Source organism: Oratosquilla oratoria, chromosome 12 (genome assembly GCF_046742065.1).
Source record: "Oratosquilla oratoria isolate Oo_2021 chromosome 12, ASM4674206v1, whole genome shotgun sequence".
NCBI classification, from domain to species: domain Eukaryota; kingdom Metazoa; phylum Arthropoda; class Malacostraca; order Stomatopoda; family Squillidae; genus Oratosquilla; species Oratosquilla oratoria.
Window position 1 is genome coordinate 60,100,724 of NC_134788.1, and position 19,061 is coordinate 60,119,784.

Consider the following 19,061-nt stretch of genomic DNA (forward strand, 5'->3'; position numbering starts at 1 on the left):
ACACTCATCAATGCATTTCTAGTGGGCTCTTCCGTATCATATGCTTTTATATTTACATGCTTTCATTAGTTTTAAAAGGAAATACAAGGATAAAACATCAGCTACAATTTATAGACAATGGGAATATGCTAAATATAGTGTACTATCGTAGTTTAATATAGTTTGTTTTTGTATATAAAACATTAATTATATTTTGAAATCTCGATTATATGCAATTTTCAATTGCATTTCTAAAATCAGAAGAGAAAACAACCTTAGTAACAATAAAGACATTTAAAGAAACAAAACTAGTGTTACCCAGTGCTATTGGTCTGACCAATTAAGGCTTTAATTTGGTCTAACATTTGAATCTTCTTAGTTCTGTCGCAATTACTTATGCATTTTTTCTTCCCTCCCTCTCTCTTTTACTGGGTGAGAGACTAGTAAAGTCGGAAGAGGGTCGCGGCCTGAGAGTTGGAAAGGAAATAGGGGGACGGCACTCCTTGTGTAATCATTAGGAATAGCTAAGCTAGCTAGGATATTTTCGTTTCTACTTGTTCATTTTCATTTCAGTTAACTTAATCACTAGGTTGGTCTGATGCAATATATACTGGTTGTGGCGGTAATGTCTGGGTTCTTGGTAGATTCTGTGGCCACCATGCAAGCATGGGACTGTACTCTTTCCTCGTGTTCGTTTCCTTTCGGATGCTCTGGGGTAGTGGGGTCTTCAAGTAATTTGTCCCAGGTTTGATTCCACATACGGTGGTGTGTGATGTTGAGAGGTTCTACGTTGATTTTCTTGTGGATTTCTTCGATTGTTTCATGAAATGGTGGGGTTTGGCCACCGGCAAAGTTGAGAGCTGCACTGCGAGAAAAAAAAAGTGGGCAAAGTTGAGGGCTGCACGGGGGAAAAAAAAGTGGACAAAAACCCAGTGCTCCAAACGGACAAAACCCCAGCATTATAAAACCCCAGTGGATTTAGATTGACACAACTTTGGTACATACATACACATGCCAACGGCTTTTTCCACCTTACACGGGGGGTAGCCAAAAAGAAAAAGGCAGAGAAACCACCTCCACCCATTCCATTTCCTACATATTCCACTACCCTCCAACATCCTCCCTCCCTCTTATCTTGGCACCTCCTGGATGACGGGTCATCCCTGCATCCTGTCCACTGCCCTGAGTCAGAAGCACTGTCGCAAGACACAGCACATCCACAGCAAGGCCGTTTCATGAAATCGGCGACCCCCTTCTCTGACCCCCCCCCCCCATGCAGAAACGGAGAAGACGGGGAGAAATCCCTTCGGGGCTGCGTCAATATTTTCTCATACTTCCTCACTCCCCATCCCCCACCCGCTCCCACTCATGCATGGCAGCATCATCCATACACAACCCTTCTCCATTCACCCCTATCTTCTGTCCTCTCCCGTCCTTCCTCAACAGACATTCCTCTCCTTTGTGATGCCCCCTTCACCCCATCCATCCATCTCATCCTAGGACGCCCTCTCATATTCACTCCTTCCACCTCTGCCTTCCACACCCCTTTTGCTAATCTTTCTTCACTCATTCTTTCCATGTGTCCAAACCATCCTAATACTCTTTCATCAATCCTATCTCCCAGCTCCCTTTCCACCCGTTCTCCTCCTCATTTCTCACTCTATTTACCCTAGTAACCCCTATCATACTTGTCAGACATTTCATCTCTAACACATTCAAACTCCTTCTCTCTTCCTCTCTTATGTTCCATGTTTCTGCCCCGTACAATGCTGTTGGCACAATCACTCCTTCATATAACCTCCTCTTAGCATCTATTCCCAGATGTCTATTTCTCATTACATTTCAATCCACCAAGGCATTTACTCGCTTCTCTCAATATACATTCTACCTCCACCCCCACTCCTCCCTTTCCTGCTACATTCGCACCCAAGTATCTAAAACTACCCACTTCCTCCAGTCTTTCACCCTTAATCCTCACCTTCTGCCTGCTGTCACTCTCTCCCCTTGTACATCTCATCACCTTACTTTTGCCCACATTTATCTTCAGTTTCCTTCTTCCACACACCTTCTCAAACTCTGTCACTAACTTCCTCAATCCCTCCTCTGATCCTGCTACAAGTGCAGTGTCGTCAGCAAACAACAACTGGCTTATTTCCCACTTTTCTCAATTTTCTTTAACCATCTCCAACCCCTGACCTACTACCCATGCATTCACCTCTCGCACCACCCCATCCATGTATAGATGTACAAGCTGCCTTAGCGTACCTGTATAGCACTGTACTCAGTGTTGTTATTAACAAATGTGGAAATGGATTTTAGCAGTCTGTCTTCAGTATACGTCAAAGATCAGGAGGACCAATTTCATCTTCAGTTATTTTGTACAATTTTGATCAGTTTCGTTCTTTAAAAAAATCAAAACAAATTATATTAAAAAATAAGAAACACAGGCTGTTTATATCTAAAATTGTATTATGAATAGAAGATTTATCATGTTTTCATTATTGACAAGTCAGTAGAACTGTAGGAATTGTTTCGTTATGTTTTGGAGCTGAAGTTCAAGTTAGCTTTAACGGTAAAGGCTAAAATGAAGACTGACTAGGCAAGGCAGCTCGCTGTGATATAGGACAACATAACAAACCAATGATTTCACAAACACAGTCACTAAACATTCTGAGCTCACCGTCGAGGAAGCTCTAGTGTATATTGCCAGACTCACTTGTAGAATGACATGATAGATGCAGAAATGCCAATCAACAATTACATTTGATACAGCACTGACAGAGACACTAGATGCCATGGAGGTGTCATGATATATATCAGAAATTATCTGACACAAAAGTTCTCATAACGAAGATCATCACGTGGAAAGATTGCCATCCACCAAATACATGTAGAAAGATTAATTATAAACTGATATCCATTACAAAATGATATGTACACTTCACGAAAACAACAAATTGAACAGAAAAAAGACATCACAACTCGACCTAGCAAAGAGGGTCTGTCCCAAGAGTCAAGAGGGAACAAGTACATGCACAACTGCTACTAAACACCACGAACAAGCTATTCTTGGCACAAATAATAATGTAGTTAATGAATGGAATAAACTTCATGCAGATGCAGTGCAATGCAGTTCAGTTCAAAGCTTTAAGAATCATTTAAATACCTAAGCAAGATGCTGTAATGTCATTTATTTTATATTATTTATTTTTGTTATGTCTGATTGTTATTTACTTGATTCACATTATCAGATATTTGTCAATTTACCATCATTTATTATAAACAAGTTTTTTTTTTAAATATACCTACGCATTTATTATTATCTATATCATTATGTTTTTATTTATTGTCATTACTTTTTTCCACATCTGACCTAGTTACGGACATAAAGGTCTCCTATCGGCATGCTCCGACTTTGTAATCCTTTGTCATGAAGGTGTCATGATATATTTCAGAAATCATCAGACCATGAAATTCTGCCTCAGAAGGTATCAAAGAAGAACAACTACAATCAAATCTACTAGACTCCAGAAATTCTTCTTGCTACAAACAATAACAAAGTTGAGGAAACAAATTAGATTTCTTCTTTATTAAAAATGAACAATTCATCATACAGATTACAAATAACTATGGCGTATACTCCCAACTACTTTATACAATACTAAGGTAAACAGAATTGTATCCATCATGACATACAAATATCAATATCCACCAGTTGCACAATTTTCTAATATTTTCGTTTTTTTTTCTTTTGTAATTGCAAAATATTCATGCACTTGATGGAACACTTAAGAATTTTGAAGAAAAAAAAAAGAACAAGCAAAAACACATTATGCAATAGGCCAATGGTCACTCAAATAACTTCACAACTGAGAGTAAACCAATTAAGATTTCAACTGACAGTTTATAACAGTGGATCAGTACTCAATAGCTGCAAGTACCATCATACAGGAAAGTTATATCGCTCAGGTCACACTGGAAAGGCTTCTCACCAGCATAGGTCATCATGCAACACACGAGATCAACTTTTCGTGAGGAAGTGCGAGTCCTTACGTGACCTTTGAAATAAGTCCTCCGTGTGAAAGCTGAAAAGGCTTCTCTCCAGTGTGGGTCGCCACATGACGTCTAAGTTTACTTGGTTCTGAGAAAGCTGCATCGCACAGGTCACATTTGAAAGACTTCTCTCCACTGTGGGTCACTACGTGTCGTTTGAGATTAATCTTTTGTGAGAAAGTTGCATCACACAGGTCACACTGGAAAGGCTTCTCTCCTGTGTGGATCATCATGTGTCTTCTGAAATGATTTTTTTGTGAGAAAGATGCATCACACATGCTACACTGGAAATGCTTCTCTCCGGTGTGTGAAACTATGTGTCGTTTAAGATCACCCTTTGCTAAGAAACCTACATCGCACAGATCACACTTAAAAGTCTTCTCTCCAGTGTGAGTCTTCAGGTGTCGTTTGAGATAAGCCTTTAGTGCAAAAGACGCATCACACAGGTCACACTTAAAAGGCTTCTCTCCGGTGTGGGTCATCACGTGTCGTTTGAGATCACCCTTTCCTGAGAAAGCTGCATCACACAGGTCACACTTGAAAGGCTTCTCTCCAGTGTGGGTCACCATGTGATATTTGAGAGCAGTCCCTCCTGAAAAAGCTGCATCACACAGGTCACACTTGAAAGGTTTCTCTCCAGTGTGGGTCATTACGTGATATTTGAGAGCACTCTTTCGTGAAAAAGCTGCATCACACAGGTCACACTTGAACGGCTTATCTCCAGTGTGGGTCCTTATATGACATTTAAGAGCACCCTTTCCTGAGAAAGCTGCATCACACAGGTCACACTTGAAGGGCTTCTCTCCTGTGTGGGTCATCATGTGTTGTTTGAGATAATTCTTTCGTGAGAAAGCCGCATCACAAAGGTCACATTGGAAAGACTTCTCTCCAGTGTGGGTAACTATGTGTCGTTTGAGATCACTCTTTGCTATGAAAGCTGCATCGCACTGGTCACACTTGAAAGGCTTCTCTCCAGTGTGGGTCACCATGTGTCGTTTGAGATCATTCTGTCGTGAGAAAGCCGCATCGCAGAGGTCACATTGGGAAGACTTCTCTCCAGTGTGGGTAACTATGTGTTGTTTGAGATTACTCTTTTGTGAGAAAGCTGCATCGCACTGGTCACACTTGAAGGGCTTCTCTCCAGTGTGGGTCATCATGTGATACTTGAGATGACTCTTTTGTGTGAAAGTTGCATCACATTGATCACACTGGAAAGGCTTCTCTCCAGTGTGGGTCACCGCGTGTCGGTTAAGATTACTTTTAGTCGAGAAAACTGCATCACACAGGTCACATTGAAAAGGTTTCTTTCTAGTGTGGGTCATCGTGTGATATCTAAGATGACTCGAGGGATAGGTGTGCCACGGATGACACAAGATTATATTTATATGACGAATATAGGAAATCTTCAGATACCTTTTCCCAGGAACTGTTGACAGCTACTCTCATCCTGAAAGTATATGTGTAATAAGTATGACAACTAAGTTTTTGAGAGAATACAATAGGAGTGACACCAAGTAATACAACTAGAGTGGGACATTAACTAATATGAAATCAGGGAAGGGAATAAACTTTTCGTAACAAGAAGTTTAAAGGAAGAAGAAAGAAATGGAAGGTTGAAAAAATACTAAAAAATATGGTGTAGTCAAAATGATTCAGGAAATAATAAAGCGAAAGACTGCACAAATAATGCAAAGAGATAGAGCCCACAAGAAAAACAAATTGATGTATGATATATGATACAACACCACAGCTGGATACAAGAAATATTTGCAAACATTTTTGCAGAGGACCTCTACACACACACATCAATCAAGGATTTCAAAAATCAACGTTGGAGAGATTCATGAGATTCTGATATTCATTTTTACAATAAATCACTTGTTTTCAATTTTTCAAAGAACCCTCCCCCCCCCCACCCTCTGAGTGATAAGTAAATTACTTATAGGTTAGGTTAGATTCACCCCTCACTTTCATCAAATACAGAGACAAGGTGCACAGTGGGAGTAACCCAACAACAATCTTGTAAATCAACACAATATTTCATTTTCAAGGTTATGGTGAATGGCGCTCTTGTTTTTAAACATTACTACATAAAGTTTATTACTTGCTAATATTTTTGGAGTATCACGAAAATATACAAACACATTAACCAAAGTGCAACAAATAAAGATAACAAACAATTCATACCAAAGAAGATTAAAAAGAAAAGAATGAGAAAAAAATTGGCGATTGAACAAATGTAAAAAATATGAAGAAACACAGAAACTGGAAAAAGGAGTAAAAGGTAATGGAAATTGGTGGATAAGAGCCAGAAGAGCGGATAAATATCACAAATAGAAAGAATAAGGGGGGGAATCGGAGTATGATGAAGGTTACAATAGCACAGATAACTGGAATTGAAAAAATAATAATAATAAATAAAAAATCTTGGGATTCTTTTTTTCTAGAGGTCAACCACCCAATAATCGAAGATGCCAGAAATCAATCTGTCACTCTGGTAAATATTTTATTGGTTTCCATTTGTCAGGGAACACCTCCGATCCCGCTCCCACACACACAAGATTGTCGAGTAAACGTGTGCATTTTGGTAGAAATAATACCAGAACCCCATCAATAGAACTTTAAACTGTTTATGTCTATTATCTTAGAATGAAAATGAATAATGTTGTCTACCGAACCTTACCTACCCTTTATTTATAGCTGGGTTTGTAGAGTTATGTTTATTAAATCAAAACAGACACTTAAAAATATTAAAAATATTCTATTTTATTATAAATATATATATATATATATATGTATTCACACACACACACACACACATATATATATATACATATATATATATATATATATATATATATATATATGTATACACGCACATATATATATATACATATATATACAATGTTACCGTGACCGCCGTTGTATGTCAAAAAATCGTATCTCAAAACAGTTATTCCCATTTAAATTAAAGGAAATAGAATTAATCCGTTCTTGCGATATGAAATAATTCCCAAAATAACTTAAATTACACAAAACAAACATAATTTATTGATAAATACAAGTAATAACACACACAATGATAAAATAATAAATAACAATGATAAATGGTATTTATCCTATACCACGGAGACAGGCGATAGCGGCGAATGGAGATGTGAGCCAGGATGACAACACATTGCTGCATGCCAGACCCCCTGATATCCATCCCTCAGAATCCTCTCTCACACGAAAGGATAGAGTCCAACTGGCCAAATTGCGGTAGGGCCACCACCCAGCCCTTCTAAGCTACCAAAAAATACTGGAAGACCACATTGTGGACAACTACCCAGGATGTAACACTTCAACCCATACTGTTCAACACCCAATGGAAGACTGCATTATACACAATCATGCATGCAAACACCACAACATACTCTCTATAAATGATCTGTGGGAAAATCCCGTTACGGCCATGGCATTGCTTGGGGAGACGGAGTGAATTATGTGCGACCTGTGTGAATATTTGTGCTTCGCAGCAATCTTACTTGTAAATCAATATATTTCAATTTCTAGGAGACTAGTACAGTGAAAATTAACAGGGGAATAATAAGGCACAGGAGTGGATCAATAAATATTACATGGAGAAAGAAGCCACAAGGAAGAAATTAAAATCGGAGTATGATGAAAGATACAATAGTAGAGAACACTGGAAATAAGAAACATTGGTAACATTTTTCGCAGCTATCTCCACCCACTCAATAATCAAGGATGTCAGAAACCAATGATTATTGTGAATTCTATATTGATTTCCATTTGTCAGGAAACGTCTAAGCAACACAACCCCGTTGCAGAGCCACGTAATTAGGCTAATAGCGAGCAAACGAGTGAATTTTGGCACATGTAGCACCATGCACCCATAATTAAAATGATAAGATATTTGCCATTTATATGATGAGTGAGAAAAAAACTCGACAGAACCTTACCACAAAATTGTTGAGCCAAATATAGCCATTCAAAAAACCATTAAAATGCATTCACTGAAGGAATTACCCTTGGTCTGGCAGTTCAACAATATTGTAGCTATTGTATTAAGCAACAGATGGCATTGGTGTGTGAGACCTCTTCAGTGTAAACAAACCTTCTCAGCATTGCAGCTGCATCACATTTTCTTCATAACTGTTACCTCATTTCGACTGTGATATAGGTAAGTTATGATTCTTTTTATGCTCTTTTCTATATATTTAGGTGTTGAAGATATAACTGAATATAATCTGTGTTTGAATTATGATGTTTATGATAGATAACGAGCTGTTTGAATATTGGTCAACAATTTTGTTGAGCGGCACTCATATGGTAAAATGCATGGGTAGAGGAGCGACTCAACAGAATTGCTGAGTTTGACTGTTGGTCCACAATTTTGTTGAGCTACCCTATTATGGTAAGACATATGGGTAGAAGAGTGTTTCAGAAAAGTGTTCAGTCATGGATGACTGTCATTTATCTGTTATTCACAATATTTCTTATATCTTCCTCAGATTATACAATGGATCGGGCATTTTTCTATGGGACTAGACACAAGGATCTGCAGCCAGTGGTGCCACATAATCCAGAGTATTCTAATGATGGCCTGGATGATGATGATGATGTTGCTGATCCAGATTTTGATCCTCATAATGATACAATTGAGAGTGAAGACACAAATGATGACCATAATATGCCAGCCCATCAAGAAAGAAGTTCTCCTTCACAGCAGCCAGCCAAACCACGTGCCAAAAGACGTTAAGTAGATAGAGCAAATATTGTTGTAGTGGACCCTAGTCTTGAGCATCCTAATGAGCCTCTCTCACGAGAGTGACAGTGGAGGAAGAGGGATATTGATAACATATATCCAACAGAGACTGAATTCACCAAGCCAGATGATCTCAAGACACCTTATCAATACTTTTCCCAGTTCTTTACACATGAAATGGTTAGCCACATATCATACCATACAAACTTGTACTCAGTTCAGGTGTTGACTAACAGTATTCAAACAGATGACAATGAAATCCAAAAGTTTCTTGCAGTGTTATTTTACATGGGCATATGTAATTTACTAGCAGCCGATGATTACTGGAGTGTGCTTCTGCGTTACCCCTTAGTTGCTGATATCATGAGTTGTAAAAGATTCAAATGCCTGAAGCGATATGTACACTTCACAGATAACAATAATGCTCAGAACAATGAGGATAAATTTAGTAAGATTAGGCCACTTTTTTAAATGTTTTGTGAGCAATGCAAAAAAGTAGAAAAGTAGTGCATTCCAAAGTGTAGATGAAGTAATGGTTCCTTATAAAGGTACACAAGCTGGAAAAGTGAGACAGTTTATGAAAAATAAACCACACAAATGGAGTTTCAAAATCTTTTGTAGGTCAAGCTCTTCTGGTATCATTCATGATCTGCTCTTGTACCAAGGTAACAACACTACCTTTTGTACTGAAGATTTGAATGAAAATGAGAAAATGCTATTGCTTGGGGAAAAAGTTATGTTAGTGTTGAGCAGATCTATTAGTGACCCCAGGTCATCTGTTGTATTTTGTGATAACTTTTTCACCAGTCACAAGCTAGTCAAACAGCTAGAATCTAAGACAGGTATCAAATCCCTTGGTCAGTGAGAGAGAACAGAAATGGGGGTGCACGTCTGATGTCAGATAATGAACTGAACAAGAAGGGGAGAGGTCAGTATGATTTTAGTTCCTCAGAGAATGTGATTGCTGTTAAATGGCATGACAACAAATATGTAACACTGCTAAGTAATGCAGTAGGAGTTGAACCTGTAGGCTCTGTCAAAAGGTTTGACAATGAAAGTAAATCCAAAGTTGATATCCCTTGTCCCTCCATTGTCCTGGCTTACAACAAACATATGGGGGGGATTGGCCTCTCTGACATGCTAGTGGCTTTGTACAGGACACCACTCAGGTCACACAGGTGGTATCTTCCACTATTTGGCTCAAAATGTGATGTGTTTCATTGCCTAAAGAACAAGCAAATGTGCTTTGTTGAATATCATAAGTAGATTTCTATATATTTTCAACAATTTAAATGATATGTATTTTTGTAGAAAAAGAAGTTTTATCTAATCATGGAACTGTGATTTTTTCCCTTTAATTTCTTAAAATATAAGGAAAATATATCATTATATCACAAAAATATATATATATATTTTTTTCTATATCCTAGTGTAGGTAAAAATCATAATGTTTGGAGAAGTTTCCGTAAATGGTCAGCTCAAAAAATTTGTGGAGCCTCTGAGCACAGATTTTTACGGTAAATGGTTTACTCAACAAAATTGTTGAGCCCCACAGCATGATATCTATTAGGTACACAGAAAAATGTCTTCAGTAAAAGTTGTTATTTACATCTCAAGAAGAAAAAGACCTGAAAAAATTTTTATTCACCCAAATTCTTCAGTGACCATTAAAGGGTTAAATACCACCACTCCATCCCATCCTTCTGTCCTATCAACTACAAAAAACAAGGGGCATGGTAGGAGTGGTTTGTCGAGTTATGATTATTTACAATCTGTTCATGCCCATGGCAAATTTACTAGTAAATCACGAATACAACATAAAGCATTTTTTTAGGTTAGGTTATAGTGAATGACTGCTCCTGGAACCTTCCGAAACAAATTACGAATATTTTGTGAAGCTTTGGTTCTTTTAGTGACATTTCACTGCATGCATTTGAAGTATTCCACTCCTAAATAATGTATTATATTCCTGCAACCAGCTTCCATTGCAATGAAAAGCTGTCAAGAATATATTACCCATAGAAACGTATTCCCGAATTTGTGGCTTTGTATCATGCAATGGATGAGCGTTTTGACAAGACTTCATCCTGCCTACCAAATTGGAAGTTCCCATATTCGATCAAAACTAACATGAAAACATGTAACATCAAGGGATGAACAGACAAGGAAAATAACCTTTACCACATAACACATGCACACGCTTGACGAGCCCCCTTAATAACATTTATTACCTGCGTGTATGTTGTGCTTCTAAACTCTATGCCACTTCTGGATATCACAGATGTCCTAGGAATCTCAAAGTTTTTTTTTTTCAGTATATACAAAGTAACTGCTCATACTATAAAGCATCTTTCTATATTCGATTCATACGAAGTGGGCTTGTGGAATGAATGATGAATGTAAACACATATCACCCGGCGTCGTCAGAATGCAATAGATTAAGTGATTTTTCCAACAAACTCCCTTTTAGACATTATATAAAATATTCCAGTCAATTTCACCATCGTGATGTCCTTATTTCTATTAAAACAAGAGTTTACAAAAGTGGATTTCCGAGCGGATAAGTGACAAAATACCATGCGATTGTTCAAATTGGGTCAAAAGCTTATAATATGACAGAATGTTAGGCTAGACCCTTATAAAGAGTTTCAGATATGGGGCCATATCGAAATCTGCCCAATAAGAGACTGACAATCATTTTCCAATATGGCCCCGAGTAAAGAATATAAATTTGATAAATCTGGACATTACTTAATCATTACATGATTCAAGCGGTTTAATGCTTCTATGCTTATAAACTGGTTATTATAGTAATTAAATATATCTAACAGAGTTGCTCATCAATAAGTTTATGTTAAATACAAAAATACAACATATTATGGAATGTTTGTGGTGATTCTAAAATTACCACCTTCTTATTTGGATTACAGGGTGTATACACCAAGTATTCATGTTTTCTTTGCCTATGGGACAGTCGGGCTGATAATTATAATGAACAGTACCAGAAAGTGGAATGGCCCCCTCGAGGTGACTTGCAACCAGGAAAACTCAATGTTATTAGACAGCCTTTTGTAGACCCTACCAATGTGTTGCTATCCCCACTTTATTAAGTTAAGGGTGGTATATTTACTGGTCCGCAAATAAAGAAAATGTATCAATGTAACTTGAGAATGCAATGAGTAATGTCGAAGGAGAGTCGTGGTTTGCATTTCGAAATATAGTAAATGGCAGCACGTAGCAAAAATTTTGGAAAGCTATAAGAACTTAGGATGTAGAATGTCATTAAAGGTACACTTTTTGCATTCATGTTTGGATTGTTTCGTGAAAACTTGGAAGGAGTGAGTGAAGAGCATCGCGAGAAGTTCCATCAGGACATTGCTGCAATGGAGAAAAGAGACCAAGGAAACTGGGAGATTGCTATGATAGGAGACTATGGTTACTGTTGCGTAAAGATCTCTACCATTAGATGCCACCTGTCGTCATCTCCTAACACAAAATATATTAGATGAAATACTTGTCCGTTACCCCCGCTCTGGTGGGTTTTCATAATACCTGATGCCCTGCGTGACATCTCTTAACTTACTTCCTCTTTGAATGGATGTACAATACCCAGTGTCCTATATTACGTTACCTGCAACTCATGTATAGTATGTATGTGTACAAGTGTGTATGTGAACGTGTGTAAGCATGTGTATCCCAGTTGCCTTCCTACGTTCATTATGAAAACCTCCCCCCCACTGTATGACGCTATTGCGTAATGAATAAATAAAAAAGTTCACAATAAGAAATCACACTCATCAGTGCATTTTTACCAAGCTCTTCCGTATCACCTGCTTTTATACTTACATTATCTCATTGGTTTAAAAAGGAAACACAAGGATAAGATATCAACTACAATTTAAGTCAATGTGAATATGCTAAATATAGTGTACTATCGTAGTTTAGTACAGTTTGTTTTGTATATAAAACATTAATTATATTTTGGAATATCGATTATATGCAATTTTCAATTGTATTTCTAAAATCAGGAGAGAAAACAACCTTGGCAACAATAAAAACATTAAATAAGATAGTGTTACCCAGTGTTATTGGTCTCACCAAGCCTTTGTATTGGTGTACTTCAATTTTCTCTGACATTACATCGAATCTCTTTAGCTTTGTCGCAATTACTTATGCCTTTTTTCTTCTCTCTCTCTTGCAGTGTGTATGTATGTGGGGGGGATTGTTGTGTATACCATGTCTAGTGTTGTTGAAAGACACGATCCTTTGGGTAGACAACTCTTCAGGGGGAATAGTTCGCTTTTGTGTTCTTTTAATCTTATTCTCGCTCTTCGCCCTGTTAGGAATCCACACAAAAGTCTAGTTAGTTCTTCTGGAAACCGTAGTCGGATTATTTTGAGCTTCAGTCCATCATGCCACACCTTATCGAACGATTTGCTAACATTTCGAAGTACTAATATACATTAGTGACGTGATGACATTGCGTTTGCTATCCGTTCTTAAGTTCTTGCAATGGCGGTAATCGTTCCAAGTAGTCGAACCCATATATATATATATATATATATATATATATATATATATTGGACAGAAGGACGACAGAATGAGTGGAAGGGTGGTGAGATAAACACCGAGTAATGTTGGAGTGTAAATTTACTGACGTTTCGTCCTTAACAGGACTTCTTCAGAGTATGAGTACATAAGCATAAAATCAACATATATATACACGCGTTCATGTCCGCGTTCCTGCTAACCCACGCCACTCGAGTCCGCTTGTTTCCTCATCTCCCGGCGGATGAGTCGTCCGGACATTTGAGACAGTTTGATGAATCCGTCCCTGTGATTAAGGCAAGGCTGAGATGCTACATATGTTGCCTCAACTAGTTTCCTCTTTTTCTTTTCTAACCCCTGTTGTAAAATCTCTACCCCGCTCCAGTTGGGAAGGTGTCCAAGTTGGTCCACATGAACCACCAATGCGCTGGAAGTGCGATGGGCTTTTAGGTCGTTCTTGTGTTCGTATGTTCGCTTGCGTAGACCTCTCCCAGTTTCTCCAAAGTAGCTCAGTTCACAGCTGGTACATGGTATTTTGTATACCACGCTATTAGTGATGTTGTCTTTTCTCTCCTTACCTCTCATTATTTCGCCAATTTTCATGCTGGATGAGCTGGCAATCTTCAATCCTGTGTTGCGTAGTAGGTGTCCTAATTCTTCCGTGTGTTTGGAACTGGGAACCACAATGAAGTCACCTTCCTTATCTTCCTTAACCTCATCCTTTTTGTCCAATGTTCTGAGTGCTATTTTTCTCAAGCTGTGTAACAATCCTTCCGGGTACCTGAGATCTGTGAAGACTTTAAAAATATATTTGACCTCTCTATCAATATGCTCCTCACTGCATACCCGGAATGCCCTAAGAAAAAATCCAATTATTACTCCTCTCTTGGTTCTCTCGCTGTGTGCCGAGAAGTAATGAATAAGGTCATTTTTGTTAGTTGTCTTTCTGTGGACCGAAAAACTCACCGTGCCATTGTCCTTTCTCCAGATTAGTACGTCTACCTTTCTTAGACGTATATTAATTAAAAACAAAAGATTAGAAATAAAGATAATAACCACAATAACCCAACTAAAATGAATTTCCAGAAAAAAAAAACTCACCATTGAGGTAGCTTCAACGTACATTACCCTAACAGGCTTGCTTAAAGATAGTGTTACACGCAGAAAAATCCTTGAACAACTACAGTTTATAGAGAGTGGACAAAAACATAAGTCATGAAGGCGTCGTGATATATTTCAGAAATGATCAGACCATGAAGAACAAGCACAATCAAATATACTACAGAAATTCTTCCTGGTACAAGCAATAACAAAGTTCAGCAAACAAATTAGATTTCTTCTTCGTCAACAATGAACAATTCATCATATATCTTATATCACTCTTGGAGAGACTTTATTGAAGTGTGGGAGTTGTGTCTCATAGGATAAATCAAACACTACTGAATATATTACCGAAGATATATTTACGGTAATACAAATTACAAATAACTATGGCATATACTCCAAACGACTTTACACAATGCTAGGGTAAACAGAACTCCGTCATGACATACTTGAACGGCTTATCTCCATCAGTTGCACAATTTTCTAATATCTTCGGCGTTTTTCGTAAGTGCAAAAACATTCGTGCACTTCATGGAACACTTGAGAATTTTGAATTACGAATTAGCAAAAATGCAATTACGCAACGGGCCAAAGGTCACTCAAATAACTTCACAACTGAGAGTAAACCAATTAAGGTTTACAGCTGGCAGTATGCATGTAATAACCCATCAACCAAACTGAACTGCTTGATAACAGTGGGTGATACTTAATAGCTGAATGTAGAATCATACAGGAAAATTATATCACTCAGGTCACACTGGAAAGGCCTTTCACCAGCGTAGGCCATCACGCAATACACGAGATCATCTTTCCGTGAGGAAATGTGAGTCATTACGTGACGTTTGAAATAAGTCCTCCGTGTGAAAGCTGAAAAGGCTTCTTTCCTGTATGGGTCGCCACATGACATCTAAGTTTACTTGTTTCTGAGAAAGCTGCACCATACAGGTCACACTTGATAGACTTCTCTCACACTGTGGGTCACCACGTGTCGTTTGAGATTACCCTTAAGTGAGAAAGCTGCATCGCAGAGGTCACACTTGAAAGGCTTCTCTCCAGTATGGGTCGCCATGTGTTGTTTAAGAATATTCTTTCGTGAAAAAGCAGCATCACACAGGTCACACTTGAAAGGCTTCTCTCCAGTGTGGGTCAACACGTGTTGTTTAAGAATATATTTTCGTGAAAAAACAGCATCACACAGGTCACACTTGAAAGGCTTCTCTCCAGTGTGGGTCAACACGTGTTGTTTGAGAGTATTCTTTAGTGAGAAAGCTGCATCACACAGGTCACACTTGAAAGGCTTCTTTCCAGTGTGGGTCACCATGTGATATTTGAGATTACCCTTTTGTGAGAAAGCTGCATCGCAGAGGTCACACTTGAAAGGCTTCTCTCCAGTATGGGTCGCCACGTGTTGTTTAAGATTATGCTTTTGTGTAAAAGCTGCATCACACAGGTCACACTTGAAAGGTTTCTCTCCAGTGTGGGTCAACATGTGTTGTTTGAGATGATTCTTTAATGAGAAAACTGCATCACACAGGTCACACTGGAAAGGCTTCTCTCCAGTGTGGGTCACCACGTGTTGTTTGAGATTATTCTTTTGAGAGAAAGCTGCATCACACAGTTCACACTTGAAAGGCTTCTTTCCAGTGTGGGTCATCATGTGATTTTTGAGAGAAATCTTCCATGAAAAAGCTGCATCACACAGGTCACACTGGAAAGGCTTCTCTCCTGTGTGGATCATCATGTGTTCTCTGAAAGCACTCTTTCGCAAGAAAGACGCATCACACATGCTACACTGGAAATGCTTCTCTCCGGTGTGTGAAACTATGTGTTGTTTGAGACTACTCTTTACTGAGAAAGCTGCATCGCACACGTCACACTTGAAGGGCTTCTCTCCTGTGTGGGTCATCATGTGTTCTCTGAAAGCACTCTTTCGCGAGAAAGACGCATCACACATGCTACACTGGAAATGCTTTTCTCCGGTGTGTGAAACTATGTGTTGTTTGAGACTACCCTTTACTGAGAAAGCTGCACCGCACAGGTCACACTTGAAGGGCTTCTCTCCTGTGTGGGTCATCAGGTGTCGTTTGAGATCTTTCTTTTGTGTGAAAGCTGCATCACACAGGTCACACTGGAAAGGCTTCTCTCCAGTGTGGGTCAACACGTGTTGTTTGAGATGACCCTTTCCTGTGAAAGCTACATCACACAGGTCACACTTGAAAGGCTTCTTTCCAGTGTGGGTCACCATGTGATATTTGAGAGAACTCTTCCATGAGAAAGCTGCATCACACAGGTCACACTGGAAAGGCTTCTCTCCAGTGTGGGTCATTGCGTGATATTTGAGAGAACTCTTTCCTGAGAAAGCTGCACTACACAGGTCACACTTGAAAGGCTTCTCTCCAGTGTGGGTCATCATGTGATATTTAAGAGCACTCTTTGCTGAGAATGCTGCATCACACAGGTCACACTTGAAGGGCTTCTCTCCTGTGTGGGTCATCACATGATATTTGAGAGCATCCTTTCTTGAGAAAGCTGCATCACACAGGTCACACTTGACGGGCTTCTCTCCTGTGTGGGTCAACGTGTGTCGTTTGAGATCATTCTTTCGTGAGAAAGCCGCATCACACTGGTCACACTTGAAGGGCTTCTCTCCAGTGTGGGTCATCAGGTGTCGTTTGAGATCATTCGTTTGTGTGAAAGCTGCATCACACAGGTCACACTGGAAAGGCTTCTCTCCAGTGTGGGTCAAAACGTGTTTTTTGAGATGACCCTTTCCTGTGAAAGCTGCATCACACAGGTCACACTTGAAAGGCTTTTCTCCAGTGTGGGTCATCATGTGGTACTTGAGATGAATCTTTCATGTGAAAGTTGCATCACATAGATTACACTGGAAAGGCTTCTCTCCAGTGTGGGTCACCACGTGCCGTTTAAGATTACTCTTTGTCGAGAAAACTGCATCACACAGGTCACATTGAAAAGGTTTCTCTCTAGTGTGGGTCATCGTGTGATATTTAAGATGACTTGTGAGATAGGTGTGCCGCAGATGACACAAGATTATATCTATATGACGAATATAGGGAATCTTCAGATACTTTTTCCCAGGAATTGTTGATAGCTACTCTCATCCTGAAAGTAAATATGTAATAAGTATGACAACTAAGTTTTTGAGAGAATGGAATAAGAGTGACACCAAGGAATACAAGTAGAGTGGGGCATTAACCAAAATGAAATCAGGGAAGGGAATAAACATTTCATAACAAGAAGTTTAAAGGAAGAAGAAATGGAAGGTTGAACAAATACTAAATAATATGGGGTAGTCAAAATTATTCAGGGAATAATAAAACGAAAGACTGAACAAATAATGCAAAGAGATAGAGCCCACAAGAATAAGAAATCAATTATAGGATACAACACCACAGCTGGAAACAAGAAATACTTGCAGAATTTTTTGCAGAGGACCACTACACACACACATCAATCAAGGATTTAAAAAATCAACATTGGAGAGATTCATGAGATTCTGATATCAATTTTTACAATAAATCACTTGTTTTCCGTTTTTCGAAGAACTCCCTCACCCTCTGCGTGGTAAGTAAATTACTTATAGCTTAGGTTAGATTCACCCCTCACTTTCATCAAATACAAAGACAAGGTACACAGTGGGAGTAGCCCAACAGCAATCTTGTAAATCAACATATTTCATTTTCAAGGTTATGGTGAATGGCACTATTTTTTTTAAACATTATGATATAAAAATTATAACTTGCTAATATTTTTGGAGTATAACAAAAATATACAAATACATTGACCAAAGTGCAACAAATTAAGATAACAAACAATTCATACCAAAGAAGATTAAAAAGAAAAGAATGAGAAAAAAATGGATGATTGAACAAATGTAAAAACTATGAAGAACTACAGAAGCTGGATAAATGAGTGAAAAGGTAATGAAAATTGATAGATAAGAAGTCACATGATTAGATGAATAAATATTACAAACGGAAAAAATAAAAAGGGGGAAAATTGGAGTATGATGGACACAATAACACAGATAACTGGACTTATTTTATTTCATTTTTTTCAGAGGTCACCCACCCAATAAATGAAGATGCCAGGAATCAATATGTGATTCTTGTAAATCCTTTATTGGTTTCCATCCCCGCCCCTACACACACACACACACACACACCAATCACGGATGTCATAAATCAACATTTGCGAGATTTATGATAATCTAATACTGTATTGGTTTCTACAACAAATTACTTGTTTTCCATTTTGGGGGGAAACAAGTAAAATTTCACACTAATACCACCAGAATCCTATAAATGAAAATATAGAATATTGATTTATGACATCTTTGAGTGAGAAGTAAATCATTTCTAATCAATATATCCTAACCTGTCCCTACCTACAACTACGTTGGGTTAGATTCACCCCTCACTTCCATTAGTTACTATAACAAGGCCCACGAAGGAATCAGCTTGTTGATTTATAGTTCAGTGAAAACAACCACTTCAAATGAATTACGTGTGATCTGTGTAAATACTTGTGCTGTGTAGCAATTCTACTTGTAAATCAACATGATATTCAATTTCCTAGGTGACTA

The 19,061-nt window shown here is 38.4% G+C and overlaps 2 protein-coding genes across 2 annotated transcripts; both read right to left on the minus strand.

Moving 5' to 3' along the window:
* Positions 1-2,538: 2,538 nt before the first annotated feature.
* On the minus strand, positions 2,539-11,167 carry LOC143030810 (uncharacterized). The gene is made up of 2 exons (XM_076194028.1): positions 11,035-11,167; positions 2,539-5,479 (listed from the first exon to the last, which is right to left on the minus strand). Exon 2 carries the CDS (start codon positions 5,352-5,354, stop codon positions 4,029-4,031), a length of 1,326 nt encoding a protein of 441 aa, XP_076050143.1. The 5' UTR covers positions 5,355-5,479; positions 11,035-11,167; the 3' UTR covers positions 2,539-4,028.
* A 3,340-nt stretch (positions 11,168-14,507) lies between these two features.
* On the minus strand, positions 14,508-17,300 carry LOC143030811 (uncharacterized). Its single transcript, XM_076194029.1, has one exon. It carries the CDS (start codon positions 17,286-17,288, stop codon positions 15,402-15,404), a length of 1,887 nt encoding a protein of 628 aa, XP_076050144.1. The 5' UTR covers positions 17,289-17,300; the 3' UTR covers positions 14,508-15,401.
* Between the last annotated feature and the right edge of the window lie 1,761 nt (positions 17,301-19,061).